Source organism: Colobus angolensis, unplaced genomic scaffold (genome assembly GCF_000951035.1).
Source record: "Colobus angolensis palliatus isolate OR3802 unplaced genomic scaffold, Cang.pa_1.0 Scaffold61, whole genome shotgun sequence".
NCBI lineage: Eukaryota > Metazoa > Chordata > Mammalia > Primates > Cercopithecidae > Colobus > Colobus angolensis.
The window spans coordinates 8,877,861-8,897,572 of record NW_012119710.1 but is presented as its reverse complement, the minus strand read 5'-3'; the positions used below and the strand labels follow the sequence as shown (position 1 = coordinate 8,897,572).

The 19,712-nt window shown below is 47.2% G+C and overlaps 1 protein-coding gene across 1 annotated transcript; it reads right to left on the bottom strand.

Moving 5' to 3' along the window:
• Window positions 1–640: 640 nt before the first annotated feature.
• On the bottom strand, window positions 641–19,475 carry MS4A18 (membrane-spanning 4-domains, subfamily A, member 18). The gene is made up of 9 exons (XM_011963577.1): window positions 19,005–19,475; window positions 15,445–15,558; window positions 12,944–13,000; window positions 10,984–11,079; window positions 8,826–8,939; window positions 6,063–6,314; window positions 1,554–1,592; window positions 1,377–1,449; window positions 641–756 (listed from the first exon to the last, which is right to left on the bottom strand). Exons 1-9 carry the CDS (start codon window positions 19,473–19,475, stop codon window positions 641–643), a joined length of 1,332 nt encoding a protein of 443 aa, XP_011818967.1.
• Between the last annotated feature and the right edge of the window lie 237 nt (window positions 19,476–19,712).

Genomic DNA, 19,712 nt, shown 5'->3' with positions numbered 1-19,712 from the left:
TGTGAGGGGCATCTCCATAGAACCCATGAAAACTCCTGCAGAGAAGTCAGCTTTTCCTCTGCCAGCCTTAGGGAGGTGACGCTAGCTTCCAACAGTATCAGGCAAGTATGCATTCCTACCCCGTTCCCCCCTTTCCCCATTATTCAGCCTTGGAGAGGGCAGAAACCACAGTTAGTTCCTGGGGAGGAGGAGGGAAATCCAGTGGGAAAAGGGAGAGGAAGTCCATCAGACACCCTTTCTCACTCGCCATGTGCCCGAGCTGAGAACCGAGGGGCCCCAAATCAGGTCGTGACATAACACAAGATTGAACACTTTAATTACTAGATGACAGCTCTTTGTCTTGTCTGAGTGCAGTCAGAAAAGCCACGGGACTGCCCCAATTTCAGTTGTTGTGAGTTTTAAAAGAGTTAATACCCAAACTTGCGCCTAGCACAGTGCCTGGTACACAGGAGGCATGCCATGCCTTTTAGCTTCTATTATTGTTAATACCCTTATGAGGTTGGTACTATTAGTATTCCCATTTTGCAGATGAGGAAATTGAGCTCAGGATATTCAGTGACAGGCTGCCCCAGAGTCCTAGGCTGAGCCACCCTGAGCAGCCAGGACTTGTCTTGTAAGCATCTCTGTTTATCACCTTTATTCACGAGGAGCCAGAAGCAGCTTTGTTCATGGACTGCAGCTGCTGCCTGGAATGGGGCATTACCAGCGGGAAGAGAAGGTGTCTTGTACAAAATTCACAGGAGCACATCTGCACGTCTGAGAAGAGGCAGTTTTGCTTGGTGGTTAAGCTATAGGCCTTGGGATCAGATTAGTAAGAATCTACCCTACTATTCAATGAGCTTAACCAGCTGCATGACTTTGGGCAAATTGCTTAGCCTCTCTGGGCCTCAGTTTCCCCCTCTGCCAGATGGGTGCCTGTGAGGGTGGTGGGTGCTCCAGGCTCCTGAAGATGCTCTATCTACTTTGCCCATTGGTTGCTGTGGCCCCACCACTTTGTGGATCAGGCAGGAATTCACCCCTTCTGTCTAAGTCTGACCCCATGGCATCTATCTGGATGCCAGAGCCAGGAGGCTGGGCCGGAGTTCCTCCCATCTCAGCCCTTCCAGGACAGCCTAGACCTGCCCCACAGGCCCAGAAAGGACACCAACAGATGCAAACACACGATGGTGGATGCAAGCCTCCCCTTCCTTCCCATTCCCCAAGCTTGGCCCCTTGGCCAGGTTCTCCTCTAAGCCACTGTGCTCTCCATCCTCACTAAGGGCCAGGTGCAGGGACAGCCCCTTTTGTGCCTGGGCCTTCTGTTTCCTCATCTATAAATGAGAGGTGAAACAATTTGCTCCTCGGCGCCTTTCCAGCTAAGAAGCTCTGCCGGGTACCTCTCTTTTTCTTGCAAGGTGCCTGCATCGGAGCAGGTATCACCTTTCTGCCCAGTCCGTGCACTCCATTTCCCTGGGAAAATGGTTAGGGCCCGAGGGTCTCTAGGGGATGCCTGAGTCATCTCAGCCACTGGCTTTGAGGAGAGAAGTCAGAGGCCCCTCCTTTACCCCACTCACCTGTGCAATGCAGCCCATGGGCTCTGGGCTGGTGGTTCCCTGTCCGTGGGAGGCCAGGAGTTCAGAGGGCCCCAGAAGCCCTCCAGCCCCTTAGTGCCAGGTGGGAGATAAGACGCAGGGGGAGGGCCGCACCCTCCTCTGATGAGCAGCTCTACCTCTTTCCTTTCCCGGGGATCCCAGATGCCCCTGCGCCAGTTCCCCTGCTACGCCTCCAGGCTGGGCGGCCTGGACTGCCCCCCTAGAAGGGCAGAGGGTACTCACCGTGCTGCCACCGCTGCTGTGCCGCCGCTTGCTCCCGGCTGCCTCTGCTCTCCTGCAGTCAACTCTCCTGAGTTCACACATATTCACGTGAAATCCTTGCTATTCGCGTGGGGCTTGGAAATCCACTCTGCGAGCTGCCACCTCTGGGAAGTTCTCAGGTCCCTCCTGGCTCAGAGGCCTCTGTCCTATGGCCCAACTGAGGGAGCGGAGGAAGCCGCTTGTGGAATTATCGGCCACCAGGCCACAAGGCCCAGGGAGAGCATCTGGATCCCTTCCTACAATCTACAGAAGGGGAAACCGAGGCCCAGAGAGGCAAGTTGCCTGCTGGGGTCCCCCAGTTAGCATCAGAGCTGGGACAGGGATTCACACGGCCTTCATCCTCCTGCCGCTGAGAGGTGGAAACTGAGCACCTGGCTTTCTTCAACTGGACTTGTCCAGTGTTAGATTAGAGGCCAGGGAGCCCACAATTTCCCAATGGCGGAGCATAGGGGTGTGTGAGCATGCGCACACATGTGTGTGTGAACACGTGTGTGCATGTGAGTATGGGTGTGTGTGAATGTGTGTGGATGTGAGTGTGTGGATGTGTGTGGTGTGTGAATGTGTGAGGGTGGGCGTGAATGTGTGTACACATACACGTGTGTGTAAATGCATGTGAGGATGTGAGTGTGAATGTGTGTGCACGTGTAGGTGTGTGTGCACACGTGCATGTGCACATGAGCATGTGGGTGTGTGTGCATGCATCTGAGAGTAAGGTGTGTGCACACGTGTGTGAGAACACGTATGGGTGAGTGTGCACACACATGTGTAAGTCTGTATGCACCCATGTGCCTGTGTGTACACGAGTATGTGCATACGTGTGTGTGAATGTGTGCACGTGTCTGCACACACGTTAGTGTGAGTGTACACATGGAGTGATATTGGAGTGGCACATGCAGGTGAAGCGATTTGTCCATCAGTTTCTGGGTTCAAGTTCTCACCAAAATTGCCCCTCATGCCTCCATACAAAGTCAGGGAGATGACACAGGACCTGAGGGCTCAGGATGGCACAGGGAATGGTCTGGATGCCCATGACTGGACCAGTTCTCAGCTGAACCAGGACCACACCTCTTGCAGCTAGAGATGGAGTCTTTTTGCTAAATCTTGAAACTGAGCTGCCTCGTGGCTTCCTTTGCCAATAGAACAAGGCAGAAGTGGCCATGTGTCAGGTCTGAGCTGCTTCTGTTCTCCCTTGAAGCTCTGCAACCACCTGGACCAGCCTGCTAGAGGACGAGACACATGGAGTGCAGCCAGGCTGGCCCAGTTGTCCCTGCTGAAGCCCCACATATTCAGTCAAGGTCAGCAGGGCTACCTAGCTGACCCTCAGCTGAACACAAGCACATGGATGAGTCCTGCCAAGCCCAGATCAGATCAGGAAGGCTGCCCAGTCAACCAATAGACTCGTGAGCAAAAATAAATGCTTCTTGTGGGATGCCACTGAGGTTTTACAGAACTTTTGTGGCAATAGCTAAGTGCAACAGTCCATTTCTTTATGGTGGCTTGATCATTGCTCACATCAGCAACCCCGTAGGCCCAGAGGAAGCAAGGCATGCTGAAATTGAAGAACAGGAGCAGCAGGATAAAATGGAAATGTCCAGACTCTAAGCCCAGCGCTAAGCCCTACCCTCTCCTTGCCCATTGCTGTGCTATCCCAGCTGATGACCTATTTATCTTCCTTGGTGATTGGCTGCCATAGGCTGAGTGATTCTTTCCTTGCTTTTGTTTTTTGGAATGCTCGATTCTTTCCTGTTATTTACAAGTTTTTAGAACAATAGGTGCGCCCTAGCAATCTCCAAAGATGATCACAGATTGTTTTTTTCTAACATGATGAGCCACGTGTTTCAATCCATTGCAGATGTTGTTGCTATATTATTGTGATTGCTATTCTTCTTCTTTTTTTTTTTTTTGAGACAGTTTCACTCTTGTCACCCATGCTGGAGTGCAATGGCACTATCTCAGCTCACTGCAACCTCTGCCTCCTGGGTTCAAGCAATTCTTCTGCCTCAGCCTCCGAGTAGCTGGGATTACAGGCGTATGCCACCACACCCAGCTAATTTTTGTATTATTAGTAGAGACGAGGTTTCACCACGCTGGCCAGGCTGGTTTCAAACTCCTGACCTCGGGTGATCCACCCCCCTTGGCCTCCCAAAGTGCTGGGATTACAAGCGTGAACCACTGAGCCCGGCCACTGCTACTATTATTCTTGATGTTCTAATTTGTTCCTTTTTAAGCTGTAATTTCATCATTATGAGAATATTATATACATGGAGTCATGCAGTATTCTGTACTTTGAGATTGGGGTTTTCAGTCATGTCCTTGAAATCCAAATTGTTGTGTGTATTGAAGGAAACCAGATTATGTCACCCTTAAATATGCCTCTTTGACATAAAAAGTATTTCAAGCTGAAGGCAATTAAGAAGAAGCAAATGCAGGAGAAGTTCCCTCTATCCTCTTCCTTTTCTGCCTAAAGGCAGAATATAAATTCTTCTTTGCTAGAGAAGACTCTAGACTCTTATTAGCCCAGAAATGGCTCCAGAGGAAACCGTAAACAAACCTTACTCCATTAGTTTCTTTCCATATATTTAACTTCCCACCGTTTCCTGCCTTTGGAGGCCCAAAACTGCTTTCCTTTGTCCTGTCATTTCTCTACAAATCCATTGTTCTTTGGGGAAGATGCTATGTAAGCAGATTCTAAGTCACCGCTCCGAGTTAGTTTTCCTTGAGGTTTTTTGCAGGTGATGTGTGCTGCGTGGGCTAATTAAACTTGTTTGTCTTGTTAACCTGTCTTTTTGTTAAACAGTCGCAGCTGAACACCTATTTTAGCTTGATTTAGAACTGGTTTAGAACTGGTTTTTCAACAGTGAGCACACATCAGGAAGCACGGAACAAAAATGCACCCTGCCCTTTGCCAGGTTAAAAGATACTGAGAGCCAAAGGAAAATTATTATGAACGAAAAAAAAAAGACATCAATAACAAAAAAAGATGAAGACAGGTAGAGGTAAAGTTTTGCTTCCCCCACAGCATCAATAGCTTGTTCCTTTTTACTGCTGAGAAGTATCCTATTGTATGGATGTAGCACAGTTTGCTTTTCCATTATTTATCCAGTGAAGAACATTTAGGTTGTTTCCAGTTTGTGTTTATTACAAATAAAGCTGCCATTCACATTTCATGTGGAAGTAAGTTTTATTTTCTCTAGGATAAACACCCAGGAGCAAGATTTCTGAGTCACATGGTAAGTGTATACTCTGCTTTATAATAATCAGCCAAGTTGTTTTCCAGAGTAGCAGTGCCAATTACATCTGAGACCTCCGGTTGCTCTGTTTTCACCAGCACTTGGTATTATCAGTATTTTTAATTTCAGCCATTCTAATAGGTGTGTAGTGGTATTTCATTGTACTTAATGGCTAATGACAGTGAACATCTTTTCATATGCCTATTTGCAACCCTATATTCTCTTTGTTAGAACCTCTGTTCAAGCCTTTTGTCCATTTTGTGATTAGATTTTTTTAATACTGTTGAGTTTAGAGAGTTCTTTATATATTGTGGAAACATATCCTTTGTCAGATACATGATTTGCAAATATTTTCTCTCAGGCTGTGACTTTTTATCTTAGGCAGCTCTTTCACAGAGCAACTGTTTTTAATTCTAAGTCCAACTTACTGATTTTTTTTTCCTTTTGTGAATTGTATTTTTGGTGTCTAGTTTAAACTCTAGGTCACAAAGATTTTCCTCCACCCCCATACCTGGGAATACTGAACACACTCCACATTGCTCCCCCTCCTCTGTGGGGGAGAACTGTGTCAGAGTTAGAACTGGGGACTGGGCAAAAAAGCTGGACCTACAAGAATTCCATGGCTGAGGCACTGATTTAGAACTGGTTTTTCAACAGTGAGTATATATCAGGAACCACAGAACGAAAATGCACCCTGTACTTTGCCAAGGATAAAATATACTGAGGGTCAAAGGAAAATTATTTATGAATGAAAAAAAAAGACATCAATAACAAGCAAAAATGAAGCTTAGGAGTGAAGAGGAGAGGAAATGCTTGTTCATTCCAATCTGGCAACAAGGCTAGGGTCATGGTCATGGAAGTTTCAGGGAGAAGGAAAGATACTGCTGCAGTGTATCCCCTTGTCATTGAGACAGGCATCCCATGTACATCTATCTCTGTGCAAATCAGCTATTTCTTGGTATGAGGGTTCAGGGGGTACATTGTCGGTGTGGATAGCATTGACAGAACTGGTGGTAGTTTTGGCAGGGCCAGTGGTAGTGTTAACAGGGCCGGTGGTCACATTGCCAGGGCCAATGGTAGCATTGACAGGACCAGCAGTAACATTGACAGGGCTGGTGGTGGTGGTGATAGGGCTGGTGGTGGTGTTGACAGGGCTGGTGGTGGTGTTGACAGGGCTGGTGGTGGTATTGGCTGGGTTGAAACTGAATACAGTTGGAATCACTGTCACGTTCTGAAAGAGAAAGGACATGTGGTCATCATCTTCCTCTGTAGTAAACAACAAAAATGGCCACAAATTTTTCTCCCTCCTGTTTCCATACCCTTAGGTAGACCCTCTCTCCCTAATGCTGGACTTGGTCATATGACTTTCTTTGGCCAAGGGGACAACAATGAATGTGACCTGTAAAGTGTCTGCCCTTTGGAGCTTGCTTTCTCTTGTTGCTCTTTGGAACACTGAACATAAAGAGTGGCCTGTCTTCTGGATAATGCAAGACAAGTGGCCCAGTTGTCCCTGTTGATTACCAGCTTGCAAACAGCCAGACACCCATGTGGGACTGCCCAATATCATCCAGCCACCAGGCAACTCACCAACTGACTGCAGACTCATGGCAAGCCCAGCAGAGGTCAGAAGAACTGCCCAGCAAACCCAGGGAATCAGGAGCTAAATAAGTGGTTGTTGAGTAAGCTATTAAGTTTTGGGGTTGTTTGATATGGGGCAAAAGCTAATTGACATAGAAATTGGTAGCTAGAAGTAAGATAACAATAATTCAACACATGCATTGGGTTTGGGACTAGGTGGCAGGTGGGGCTGGAGAAACTGTGAGTAAGCCTCTAGCAAAGGCTGGAAAAGTGGTGATCTCATTGCTGGAGGAGTCTGGAAAAGGGGAGAGGAAAGTGCCACAGCAGACTGGAGAAATGATTTCCCATGTTATGTAGTGGTGGAGTGCTGTTGTACTTTGGAAGACAAAAATATGTATGTAATAACTTTTGGATTTGGCTAAGGAGATCATCAGGCAGAATATTGAAAATGCCATTTGGGTACTTCTGGCTGCATATGATAAAGTGCTGTGAGAAAGTGAGAGGATAAAGAAGGAACTATTTAGTTTGCAAGTGGTATTTAGAGGCAAAGTAGAGAGCCCAGGACTTGATGAGTTAGAAAACAAGATTGTCTCTAATTTCTAAGGTCCTCAATGGATAAATAACATTCAAAGTAAAACTAGGCCTAAGAACAAAGATCAAACAAGGATGTGTCTACACAGCCCTTTGTTAAGACCTTTGAAAAGCTTAATCAGTGCTTATTACACCCTTTCAGCTAGACAGAAATGCTTCTAAGAATCTTAAGATATTGGTCTCACAGAAGCCTAATCCCAAAACAGACATTGGTAGATTTAGAGTGAGAAGTGTGTCTAGAACACAGTCTCAGGTGTGGCTCTTGTCAGATGGTGAAAGCTATAATCTGATATATAAAATACCCTTGGAGTTTTTAAGGGAATTGTATTAGTAACAGGATTACCAACGTGGACCAAATCTGACTGAAATTGCTCAAACTGCAAAAAGATCTTTGGGGATCACTCTTAATACAGGAAGCAGGTTGAGAAAGCAAGATAGAAACTATAGGCCTTTTCTTATGAAAAAAGAAAACATGTTTCTGAGGGTGAAGTCAAGAGTCCAGAGGGTGGAGTCAAGGTCTTGGAGAACAATGGATTAGAAAGCTCTTCTCAGGAAGCGATAGAGAACAATGGCATGGGCAGAATCTTCCAGAGAGTCAAACTGACTCCTAATCAAGAAACATTCTCTGCCCCCAGGGCAAGACAATATGTGCCCCTTAGGATTTCAGAATTATTATGGAGCAGTGACAATCTTGTGCTTCTGTTCTTTCCCTTATTGAGTGGGGAAATAACATAATTCTATTTATCCTATTTTTCTGTTGCTTAAGTATGTTGCATATATGGGGACAGAACTTGCTTTTAGTTCATAGGTTTCTGAATCAAGAAGAGTAATACACCCAAATCCTCCGTCACGTCTAGATCTGATTTGGATCCTAGACTTCAAGCCTGATGCCATGATTAGATGGGATGTTTGGGCATCCAAAGTATGGGCTGAGCACACTTTGCATCTTGGACAGCTGTGAGTAATTTGTGGCCAGAGGAAAGAGTGTTGTAGACTGCAATATTGGTTATGAATCCTTATATTTATCAACCTTTGCTGGGTGACTTTGTAGCTCCTCTTATCAAGAGGTAGAGCTGTTGCTCCACTTGTGGAATCTGGGTTCAGCCGTGTGACTGACTGTGGCCAGTGGGACATTAGCAAATGTGATGCAAGCAGCGACTTAAAGTGCTTGCCTGTAGGGGCTTGCTGTGTCTTGCTACTCTTGGAACCCAGCTCCCCATAAAGAAGCTCAGGTGATCACACTGGAGGATGAGATAACATGTGGAGCAGAGGTGAACTATTTCACGAAGGTCCCTGGAAACCAGCCATCCCCAAGCTAAGATACAAGGGTGAGTTCATCTGAGGCCAACAGAAGAGCTACCCACTGATCATAGCCCAAGCTGATGATGCACAGAATAAATAGAGCTAAATAACCAGAAGTCACTAAGTTCTGGGGTAGGTTGCTATGCAGCAAAACTTAACTGATATACCTTCTCTCGGGCCTCATTTCTCCAGATCTCTGGCTACCTCTTGCTACAGCCCATGCCCAACCCCAGAGCATGCTCTGATTGCTGGAACAGGGTCCAATGCTTACCTCAAATTGTTTGCAGCAGGTAGCCTGGCACCCAAAATGTGAGACCATGCAAGTGAGGATGAACTCCAGGAGGGCAAAGGGGAGAAGACCACCAGAAACTGCTTTTGAATACGTCTAAAGGCAAGGAGTAATGGAAGACTTTTAGTCCTTTGGGTTGATGGTCTAGGTGACAGTCCACATCTGGAATGCCACACACCTCACCTGGAAGGCCTGAGACCCTCTCTACATGTGGCCCTTTGGAGCAGATGCATGGGTCACCCGTTTTATATGCCCTTGCCTTAGCCTCTCAGTCACTGGCCTGACTTCCAACTGCCAGCATCTACATTCCTTTGCCTCAGGGCTCCCTCTGGCCTCTGGAGCCTACTTTGCTGTTTGCACAGGCTCAAAGTTCCAGGAAATGAGTGCCTCTTGAGAACAGCCCTCTCTCCATGACTGTCAGGGTTTGGTGTATAAATACCCCAGCTCCTTTACCCCTTAGGTTGGTGTTTGCTTCCTCTCCCAGGTAAACTACTTGTATCAATGTCTGCTTCTGGGAAGAACCCAAACTGAGACATTTCAACAAGTACACTGGTGAGGAAACCCTGTGTGAGGGTCTGGACTCCTTGCCTGGGAAGGGGATAGACACCAGCTAGGTCAGGGTCATTAGCTCTGCCTGACTCCTGGCTTTCTCAGCCATCTTCCAGTATCCCTGCCTCATACTGCCCTTGACAGGTTGGGATGGGACCTCAGAGCTACAAGGGATTCTGCCAAGACAGAAGCTAAGGCAGGATTGAAGGGGCCCTACAGAGCTCAGTGTGCTCTAGGCCTGGTCCCTGCCCACAGTAGGGTGGGAGGGGTCACGGAGCTCCTCTCATCCCTACACACTCTCTCTCTGGAGCAGAGGGTGGGAGCCCAGGGCTTGGAATGCCTGTTGGAATCCAGTGCCTTTGTGCTACACTGAACTGGTATGCTCCTTGATGACAGAGGTCCTGATTGCCAAATGACCACCTTTAGGATTTGTAGCTGTTGTGCTCTTGGTTCCACATGACCGCAATCCACTCCCTTGTTGGGACATCCTGTTGCATCATGTTGGACTCAAGAGGCCAGCACCTTGCTTCCACATCCCCTAGATACCAAGTTACACCCTGTGCATCAGGCTTCTTCCTGGGGCCTTCAGGGAGCTCTCCCCTTAGGGACTGCCCTCACTCCTGTAGACACCTCTGGTTTAAGACCCTGTGTCCTGCCAGCCTTTCCTTGCCCACTTGGTTAGTCCCAAGAGAGCATCAGATTGCAGCCAACTGTGGAGCTAGCTACTCTCGACCTTGTTCTTCAGGCCTCCTTAAGTACTGTGTCAGTGTTACTGATGTCCTTCCCATATTTCCATGCCTGTTTCCTGACTTTCATTTGCATGGCTTTACCTGAGGACTTTCTTTGGCCACAAAACTCCTCTGCCCATGAGCATGGCAGACTGGAAGCACTAGGGAATTGATGCCCCTCAGGGGCAGTTTTTGATCAATGATTGAGGGGAGTTGGTGGATAAATACCCCAGCTCCCTCACTCCAGGACAGGGTATAGCTAAGGAGCGTAACATTCCCTGGCTACCAGGGCCCCGGCAGGTTCATCTCCAGGAGTCCTTGCCAGATAATACGTTTGTTTATAGTGTGACTTTCTCCCCTTGTTTGTCTTACTTCTTCCCTCCTCTAGAGAGATTTCCTAGAATAACCTCTGAAATACATGACTTGCACCTGAATCCTTGTCTTTGCATCTGCATCTGGAGGTCCCCCCACCAAAAGACCAGAACTAGCATCAGCATCTCCTGCTTGTGTGAAAGGCTATCCCTCGAGGGACCCGTAGGGGCAGGTGATCTTGTGAGTCTGGGTGTGGCAGCCGTGTAGGCCACTTACCTGATCACCTGCTACCTCCAAGCAGAGAATAGGATAGGTATGAGGAGGGGTCAACTGGCTACACCTCTCTGAGTCTCAGCGTCCTCACTGTGAAATGGGGTTTGTCACAGCCATCTCAGAGGGCACAGGGTTTTGGGGATGGTTAAATAGCTTATGGATGTCGCGGTTGTCATACTAGGATGGAATTCTGGGGCAATTCCATTCTGCTCTGGCAGCAACCTCAGGAGCCCTCTTGGTCCTTTGGCAGCATGGGGCCCTGGCAGTCAAATGCTCACCGTCACATAGTAAAGGATCAGATCTGTAATGATAATGAAGATCCCGGCAAAGGCGAATAATGAACTGAAGATGTTCAAGCTGATGCTGCTGTTCACCTGCAGGAGAGGAGGGAGAGGAGACAGGGAGCTGAGTCTGAAGAGTCTGAAACCCGGCTTGTGGGGACTCTTGGGAAGTCGGAGAAGAGAGAAGGCAGGGCGGAAAAGAGACGGCCAGGCAGGGTGGAGAATGCTTTTTTTTTTTTTTAAACTTTTAAAACTTTTATTTTTTAAAACTTTTATTTTAAGTTCATGGGTACAAGTCCAGGTTTGTTTCATGGGTAAACTTGTGTCATGGGGGTTTGTCGTAGAGATTATTTCATCACTCAAGTACTAAGCCTAGTACCTGTTAGTTGTTTTTACCTGATCTTCTCTTTCCTCCAAATCTCCACCCAAAATCATTCCTTAACCAATGTGCAGTGTCCTTCTATGGCAGGGATTGGATTTGTTTGGGAAAATTTCTTGCTGAGCAGCAGAGGGTAGGCAATGAGATTCAGAAAGACATAAGGCAAAGATGCAGAGCTGCTCTGCAGAAGAAATGGGCAGAGATCCCAAGCTTGAATTGAGGGAAGGGAGTCGGGGAGACTTGCTCCCTGTAGTGGAAGGCTGGGGCCAGCATGCTGGCAGGATTGGCTGGGGAAGGTTTTTGGAACTGGAAAGCCTCATATTCAACTCTGAGGGGTCTGCTGCTCAGTGCTGAGAAGCTGAAATCCTCTAATGCTTCATTATCCATTCCCCACCCAAGCTGCTTCCCTTTAAGAGAGTTATGGGGATGAAGACAGAGAAAGATGAAAGAGAAAGGGACCGTGTTCTACATTTGGGCTGAGGCCAGGACAGCTGTAAGATGTATAAAGTAGAAACGGAAGTTGAGATTTCAATAGAAAGTCAGATGTCAGAGCAAGAGAGGGCTAGGAGATCCCCAGGAGTCAGCAGACACCTTGGGGAGAGCATTTGACTTCCCAGGGGATATGGAACTTCCCAGTTCTGTTGGGATACGAAGGGGTGGTGTGAGCTTGGCCGATGCTGGGGTGTCTGGAGGACTCTACTCTTCCTAAAGGGGGTGAAGCAAGGCAGACCATGGGGCCACAGGAGTTTGCCTTGTAGACTGGAGATTGGTAATTGGGAAACCCTCCGTTAGACACCCAGCCCCTAGCTGACCCACTGCTTTCCCATCAAAGGCAGAAGAAAGATGACAAGCCATGTAGAGAAAGTGGAGAGGGGAAGGAGGACCTGAGAAGGAAGGAGATGAGAGAAGGGCCATTGTGGAGCTCTAAATTTATCCCTAAGCTTCTTAGAGGCCGCAACAAAAATCATCAAAACATGACCAGATACTTTGCTGGATGCTGAGACAGAGAATAAATGCTCCAAAGGTACAAGGGAATTCTGGGCCCTGTGCTCTAGGTTGGGACTTTAAATTGTTCAAGGCAGGCATTGCTCTCACTTTTGTAGGTCCACACAAAGAGGATGGTGGAAAATAAAGAGACGGCCGAAATGCACACCCATTTTTGCTTGGCTCAGGCCTGGCTTTCTGCTTCATTCAGAGCACCCATAAGGCACTGCGTGTAAACACTCATGAGTTTCCCGAAGAGCTAAGTTTTTGAATAGTAAAATGCAATAGTTAAAAAGGAACAGTTTCGGAATCAGAGAACTCTGGGGTCAAATCCCAGCTTGGCCATGTACTCACTGTGTGATCTTAGGCAAGCCACCTGACCTCTCTGCTCCTCAGTTTTCTCCTCTGAAAAATGGGGATAATACAGCTTCATAGAGTGGTGGGGATTGACTGGAATAAGGTTTGGAAACGCAGTGTACCCAGGGCCAGGGCCAGGGCCAGGCCATGCCACTACTGTGAGTCCCCTTTTACCATGTTTGGTAGAGAGTCAAATTCCAACGCTCAGGAATCATCAAAGACAGCACTGTGACTCACCACACAAGGACTGGGGTCCTTTGCAGCCCATACTGAGAGGGATCCAGATACAATAAACTATGTAGACGAAAAAGAAAAAAAAACAGAATGACCAGTTGTGCAGCATGTTAAAAAAGACAGCTGTCCACTCAGAGACACATTTCTCAATCTTTTGTTCTATGCACCTTGTTTGACAAAATGTGCAAATCTGTTTATTTCCTCCCAACGTTTTTACTATCCCAATGGTTAGGCACCAAATATACGAAATACCATGATACTCAAACTCCTGTGGGTCTAGGCTAACACCTTCCTTCCCCCTAAAAACCTGAATTTTGTCCCAGGATGCTGTAAGTCTCATTATTATTATTTTTTGACTCATTCTCCTTGAGTCCGCTGTCTGGACATGTCATCGCCCAAATGCATTTATTGCTCATTTGGCCTCACGCTGTCCTATGCTCAACTGTGAGCTTGGAAAACCAGCTGAGTAGTGTGGTGGGTGGAGCCTTGGGGCTGGGATATAGGAGACCTGGGCTGTGGCCTCATCTGCTGTGGTCCTGGACCCAGCTGGAGGGTCCTCTTTAGCCCTTGATGCTGCTAGGCAGGTGATGGAAACGTGAACATCAGAAGCAGTAAGAGCTCTGTTCAGTTATGAGAGCCCTGAACTGAGGGGGCCTGGGCTCAGGACGTTGCTCCAGCACTTTCTGGCTGTGAGGACGTGGTGGTGTCATCCTCATAGCCAGAAAGTGCAAGAGGAAGATCTTGAGCTTCAGTCTCCTCGTCTGGCAAATGGGCATAGATCATGATTCCGGCCCTCTCTATCCACAAGTGGGCCATGCAGTTCAAGTGAGAGAACAAGGATGGGATTATTGATGGGGGAGAATAGGGGCACTCAGGGGTTTTGCTAGCTCTCTTGAAGCTACCCCTCAAAGGAACGCACTTCCTCCCAAACAAAATGCCTAGTGAGGGAAAAGAGCCAGCTGCACGCAGATACAGAATTATTCCATGTATATGTGTTTGTAAACACGCAAAGCCAAGTCACTCGTTGCTTAGGCATATAGGTAAATATGATCAGATCATAAAGAAAAGCAAGGGAGGCCGGGCACAGTGGCTGACGCCTGTAATCCCAGCACTTTAGGAAGCCAAGGTGGGCAGATCACCTGAGGTCAGGAGTTGAAGACCAGGCTGGCCAACATGGCGAAACCCCGTCTCTACTAAAAATACAAAAAATTTGGCCGGCCTGGTGGTGCATGGCTGCAATCCTAGCTACTCGGGAGGCTGAGACAGGAGAATTGCTTGAACCCGGGAGGTGGAGGTTGCAGTGAGCTGAGATGGCACCACTGCACTCCAGCCTGGGCAATAGAGTGAGACTCTGTCTCAAAAAAAAAAAAAAAAAAAGAAAAGAAAATTCATATTGTTGTGCAACCAGCCACCCCAAGAACTCCTTTTATCATCCCAAATTGAAACTCTGTCCCCATAAAACACTAACTTCCCATTACCCCCTTACCCGGCCCCTGGCAACCACCATGCTGCTTTCTATCTTTATGAATTTGACTACCCTAGGGACCTCATCTAAGTGGAAGCGTACATGTGGGTGTTCGATTTATTAATATTTAAGCTCTGCAAGATGAAATATACTCAATGGCCTGCTGGTAAATGATTAACATCTGCCTTATGAGGTGGCAGCAGTGCAGGGAAGGGCCCTGATTTGGAGCACGTGTTGATTTCCATGTCATATATATACCCAACATAGCTAACTTCCTGCTACCAAATGGTTTGACAATCATTTTACATAATTCCTGGAAGTTTTACAATCGGCTCCCATAACTGGTATGGTAGGTAGATGCTGTCTATAGCACACAACTTTACGTGCTCTGAGTTACATATGAGATATTTCTTTTTTTTTTTCTTTGAGACAGGCTTTCACTGTGTCACCCAGGCTGGAGTGCAGTGGTGCGATCATGGCTCGCTGCAGCCTCCACCTCCTGGGCTCAGGTAGTCCTCCCACCTCAGCATCCCAAGTAGCTGGGACTAGAAGCACACACTACCACACCCAGCTAATTTTTTGTATTTTTGTAGAGATGGGGAGTCTTGCCATGTTGCCCAGGCTGGTCTCAAACTCCTGACCCCAAGTAATTCACCTATCTCGGCCTTCCAAAGTGCTGGGATTACCTACGTGAGCCACCCTGCCTGGCCATATCAGATCAATATTTCATAAAAGAGAACCTAGAGAGAGTGGAAGTGGTGAAGCACATGATAGTGAGTCTTTGTGGCCAATAGTTCCCTAGAGGCTGGGTGGGGGGTATGGGAGATGGGGAGGGTGGTGGTGGGAGGGAGTGTTGCTGGGGCAGGGAGATGGAGGGGTGGTTGGATCTTCAACCCTTGGCCGTATCTGCAGGTTGGAGGCTGGCTCTAGTCTATGGAGTCATATTACTGGGAATGGGATTCCATGCTCCTTCTTCCTCCACTTCCTTCTTGTCCCAGTCTGGTGACCCAGGAAGGAGACCATATGGCCTTGTACTCACGGATAATCCTCCCCAGATCGGGTAGCCTGACAGCCAGGTCACAGAAAAATAGTAATACAGCACAGGGTTAATTGCAGAGAAAACGTGCGTCAGGCCGATGAGGATCTGGATGGCCTGCAGGGAGAACAAGTCACTGTGAGAGAGCAGAACTGGGGCCTGTGGGCTGCGGAGCTGTGCTTTGCATCCTGGCTGTGCCCCAGAATCACCCCAGGTGCGACTGGTGTTGGGACTCATCCCAGACCAACTGGATGCAAATCTCTGAGGGTGGGGTCCATGCCTGGGTGTTTTTAAAAAACTTCACAGGTGATGCAAATTTGCACTCAGGCTGAGAACCACAGGCATGAAGGAAAGGTAAGACGCCTATAACAGAACAGGAAATGTCTTTCCTTTAGATTGAGCCCACAAGTGTGCAGAGACACGGGCCGAGCCTGGGTCGTGGCTGAAAACCACTTGGGCTCCTGTCCTGGCTGCAGCACTGGCCGGATGTGTGGTCTCCAGCAAATATCCTCTCTGCCTCAGGGTTTCCTTATTTGCAGGGAAACCGAAAATGTCAAATCCTAGAAAATGTAGCAGTCCTATGCGTGATGTTAGCATCGTTCTCCAACAGTTGTTGGCCAAAATTCATGTGATGAATCCGATTTTTCCGAAATAGATGATTCTGGTGATTCAGACCATTCGGTGTCAGTTCTGTTTAGAAATAACTCAAAGAAAGGTCTTTATATTTTATTTTCACTCTGAAAATCAGCCAGATTTGCTTCAGCCTCAAAAGCATGTTTATGAGAGGCTACATATTTGCAAGATGGGGGTAACAAGTATCCAGCTTGCAGGGCTGTGGTAGAGATTAAAAGTATCTATAAAACTTGCAGCCCAGTTCCTAGCATGCAGTAGGCATTTCTTTCTTTCTTTCTTTTTCTTTTTTTTTTTTGAGTCAGAGTCTCACCCTGTCGCCCAGGCTGGAGTGCAATGGCGTGATCTTGGCCCACTGCAAGCTCTGCCTGCCGGGTTCATGTGAGTCTCCTGCCTTAGCTTCCCAAGTAACTGGGACTACATGTGCCTGCCACCCCGCCCAGCTAATTTTTAAAAATAATTTTAGTAGAGATGGGTTTCACCATATTAGCCAGGATGGTCTCGATCTCCTGACCTGGTGATCCGCCTGCCTTGGCCTCCCAAAGTGCTGGGATTACAGGCGTGAGCCACTGCACCCACCCTGAATGCAGTAGGTGTTTCAATGCCCTCTGCTGACACCATTCATCTTCCCAGTACCGATACCGATATTCTCTTTGTGGCCTTCTCTATGACGTGCCCACAGTTCCCCTTGACAATGTACACACCAGGAGATCCTCTGTCTCCTGCAAGTCCTGTGTTTTTCCTCCTTCCTCCTTGCTTTTCCTCCACTGTTGCCACTGTCTGAAATCTGCTTGCTTTACTCTCCTCCTATTGAAATCCTACCCTTACCTTAAGGGAATCAGAGAGATTCTTTTTCTGACTCCTGATCCAGGATGAATCCCCTCTCATTTGGGGCTCCTACAGGGTTTACCACTGGCTTTTCTGGGCCTCAGTTTCCTCAGGGATCAAATAACCAGCGTAGGGCAGCCGCTCTCTGCCCTCCTGGTCCATGAGTCTATGAATTGGTGACACACCTTACGAACATCCCTTCCTAAGACGACATGCTTGACTCTGTCTATAGGCCCACTTTATCAGTATATTAATGAGCCCCTTTCCCATTTAGAAAAAAAAAAAAATAGTGCCGCTTGCTGCCAGCACTCATTTAATTTTACACACATACTCTTGAGGCTGAAGCAAATCTGGCTGATTTTCAGTGTGAAAATAAATGATAAAAATGGTTCTTTGAGTGATTTCTAAACAGAACTAACATCAGAATTGTCTACTTCGGAAACACTGGATTCATCAAATGAATCTTTGGCCAAGAACTGCTCGAGAACAATGTTAACACCATGCGTAGGAATGCTACATTTTCCAGGACTTGATATTTTTAGCAATCGAGAATTACTGTATTTTGTAAATGGGAATACTACTATTAAAAGCAGGATGCTATAAATAGAATGATGTCTCTTGTTTCCAAGGTCAATATGGTAGAGCAATGCGAAAGTTATAATAAAACGGAGATATTGCATGGCAAAGTTATCTCAGGGTAAATACTGCAGCCGCAAGTGCTGCTGGCGAGTATTCTTGGGGCAAATTGGAAAAGGGCTAAGAGGCAGGCATCGTTTCCTTCCCAAAACAAAATTGTAATTGATTCAAGATAGCCCACATTTTTGGCTTTTTGGCTTTTCATTTTGTTTGGCCAAGTTCCCCAGACATTTGCTCTGACTTAATTCTGTTTTGACAAATTTTCAAATCCTTCCAAAATATCTTAGAATAATTGGGAGTCAAAGTTAACAAGCCTTTACCCAGTATTAATCAATAATAAGGATAGTCATTGTAATACAAGATGATAATTACTACGCAATATCATAGACCAGCTTTACCTTTTGGAGGATTTCCATACACATTTATAATCTCACTCGATGCTTGTGACCAGAATTTCTATTCCTGATTGCTGTTTTATAGAATTTAGTTCAGGATTTGATTTTGATTTGTTTGGGAGGCAAACAATGCCTTGTTCCTGGTACAATCTACTTGTCTACTCCTGAAGGATCCTGGATTAAATGAGGAGGAATGGGTCCCCTTCCTGAACCTGTCTTTGTCTTCCTGCCTCCAGGAGGCAGTTTGTAACTTCTCAAAGAAGCCAGACAATTTGCACTTTGGGCACCGCCAATAACTTATGCATGTCTCATGGCAATTGCCAGAAGGTATTGTAATTACGACAGCCGCCATGAACAAAGACCCTCCTTGGTCTTCATGGATCGTTTCTTGGTTATCTCTGAGTCTTCAGCTCCTTGCAGGGTGCCTGCCGTGTTGAATGGATGAGTGCATAGAGTATGGGCATCTGTGACATGCCAGTCTCCATACTAGGAGTTGGTCGGGCATGCAGTGGGATCTGGCTTCTGCCTCAAAAACAGAATTGAATTGAGTTTTGCAAGGTGCTAAATGAAACTGGAGGAGGCAGGAAAGAGGCAGGGGCCCCCTTGATTGAAGAGGAAATCACAAAACCTTGGAGCTGGAAGGAATTTAAGAAAGCTGAATCTTCTTATTCTAAAGATGAGGAGATGGAGGCCCAGAGCGAGGAAGAGATGTCTGCAAGGCCACTCAGCAAATCTAGCTGGCCTGAGACCTGGATTGCCTGACTCCCCGCTCAGTGGTGTTTTTGGTGGAATTGTTGCTGACCCATGCCCCTGATAGATAACTGGGCAAGGGGGGAAAGTTCACTGATTATTCGGCCTCCCCCAAAGACCATGGGTCTCCTTGGGGAGTGGGAGGAAGACAAGGGAGAGGGGCCGGCATCTGGGTGACTGTGCTGGGTCCACCCTCCAGAAACCCCCCCCACACCCACTCCATCTCTGCTTTACCCTCTGAACACATTCCCTTCCTCATCCCGGAGCACTAGACGTGGGCTTATAAAGTGACCCAAATCGGAGAGAAGGAGAAATCACACTCACCCCTAATGTTCTGACCTCCTCATTTATGAATTTCTTGGGATTAAATGCAGTAAATGATGCAAATGATATGTTCCACTGGGATGAGTCTGAGGTGTGTGTCAGCCCAGGGTTAGCATTTGGAGGATTCTGAGGGTCTCCAGGCTGTGTCTGCAAATTCTTTGTTCCCTGTGTGTATTGGATCTCTCCAGGCACAGTCTGCAAACTGGCTGTTCCCACCGGATACGGTCGCTGATACCCAATGGGTTGACTCTGTGCACCTGCCACCGGGTTCTGGCTCCCCATGAGTAGATTCTGTAAGTTTGCTCTTCCTGTATCACACTGGATTACTTTTGGTGAGATTGGGTAAGTGGTCACCCCTGAAGGCTGCAGATGACTTCCAGAGGCCGCGGGATAACTGGGCTGGATGACGTGAACATTGCCTGGGGCAATAATGACGGGTGCACCGTTGGCTCCAATCACCTGTTCGGTCATGGTGTACAACTGCTGCAAAATACATAAGAAGATGCATTTCCCTCTTCTGACAAAATGAATAATGCATCTTATCTCATTCTTATCTTTAGTTTCCTCTTCATTAAAATAAGAATCACCTACCGTGGTACCTGACAAAATAAACTTCTTGCCTTTCTTGGCAAGAACATGCTGTTTTCCTTTTATGGGTTTGGATTTGCAAGACTATGTTTCCCAAGGCTACTTAGCTCCTTGTAGACC

Coding starts and splice junctions, on each gene's coding strand:
- MS4A18 (XM_011963577.1), bottom strand. CDS start 19,475: ATGACCGAACAGGTGATTGGAGCCAACGGTGCACCCGTCATTATTGCC. Junction 11,080..12,943: donor AGGACCCCAGTCCTTGTGTG/GTGAGTCACAGT, acceptor CCTCTCCTGCAG/GTGAACAGCAGCATCAGCTT. Junction 1,450..1,553: donor CCATGGGCTGCATTGCACAG/GTGAGTGGGGTA, acceptor CCATTTTCCCAG/GGAAATGGAGTGCACGGACT.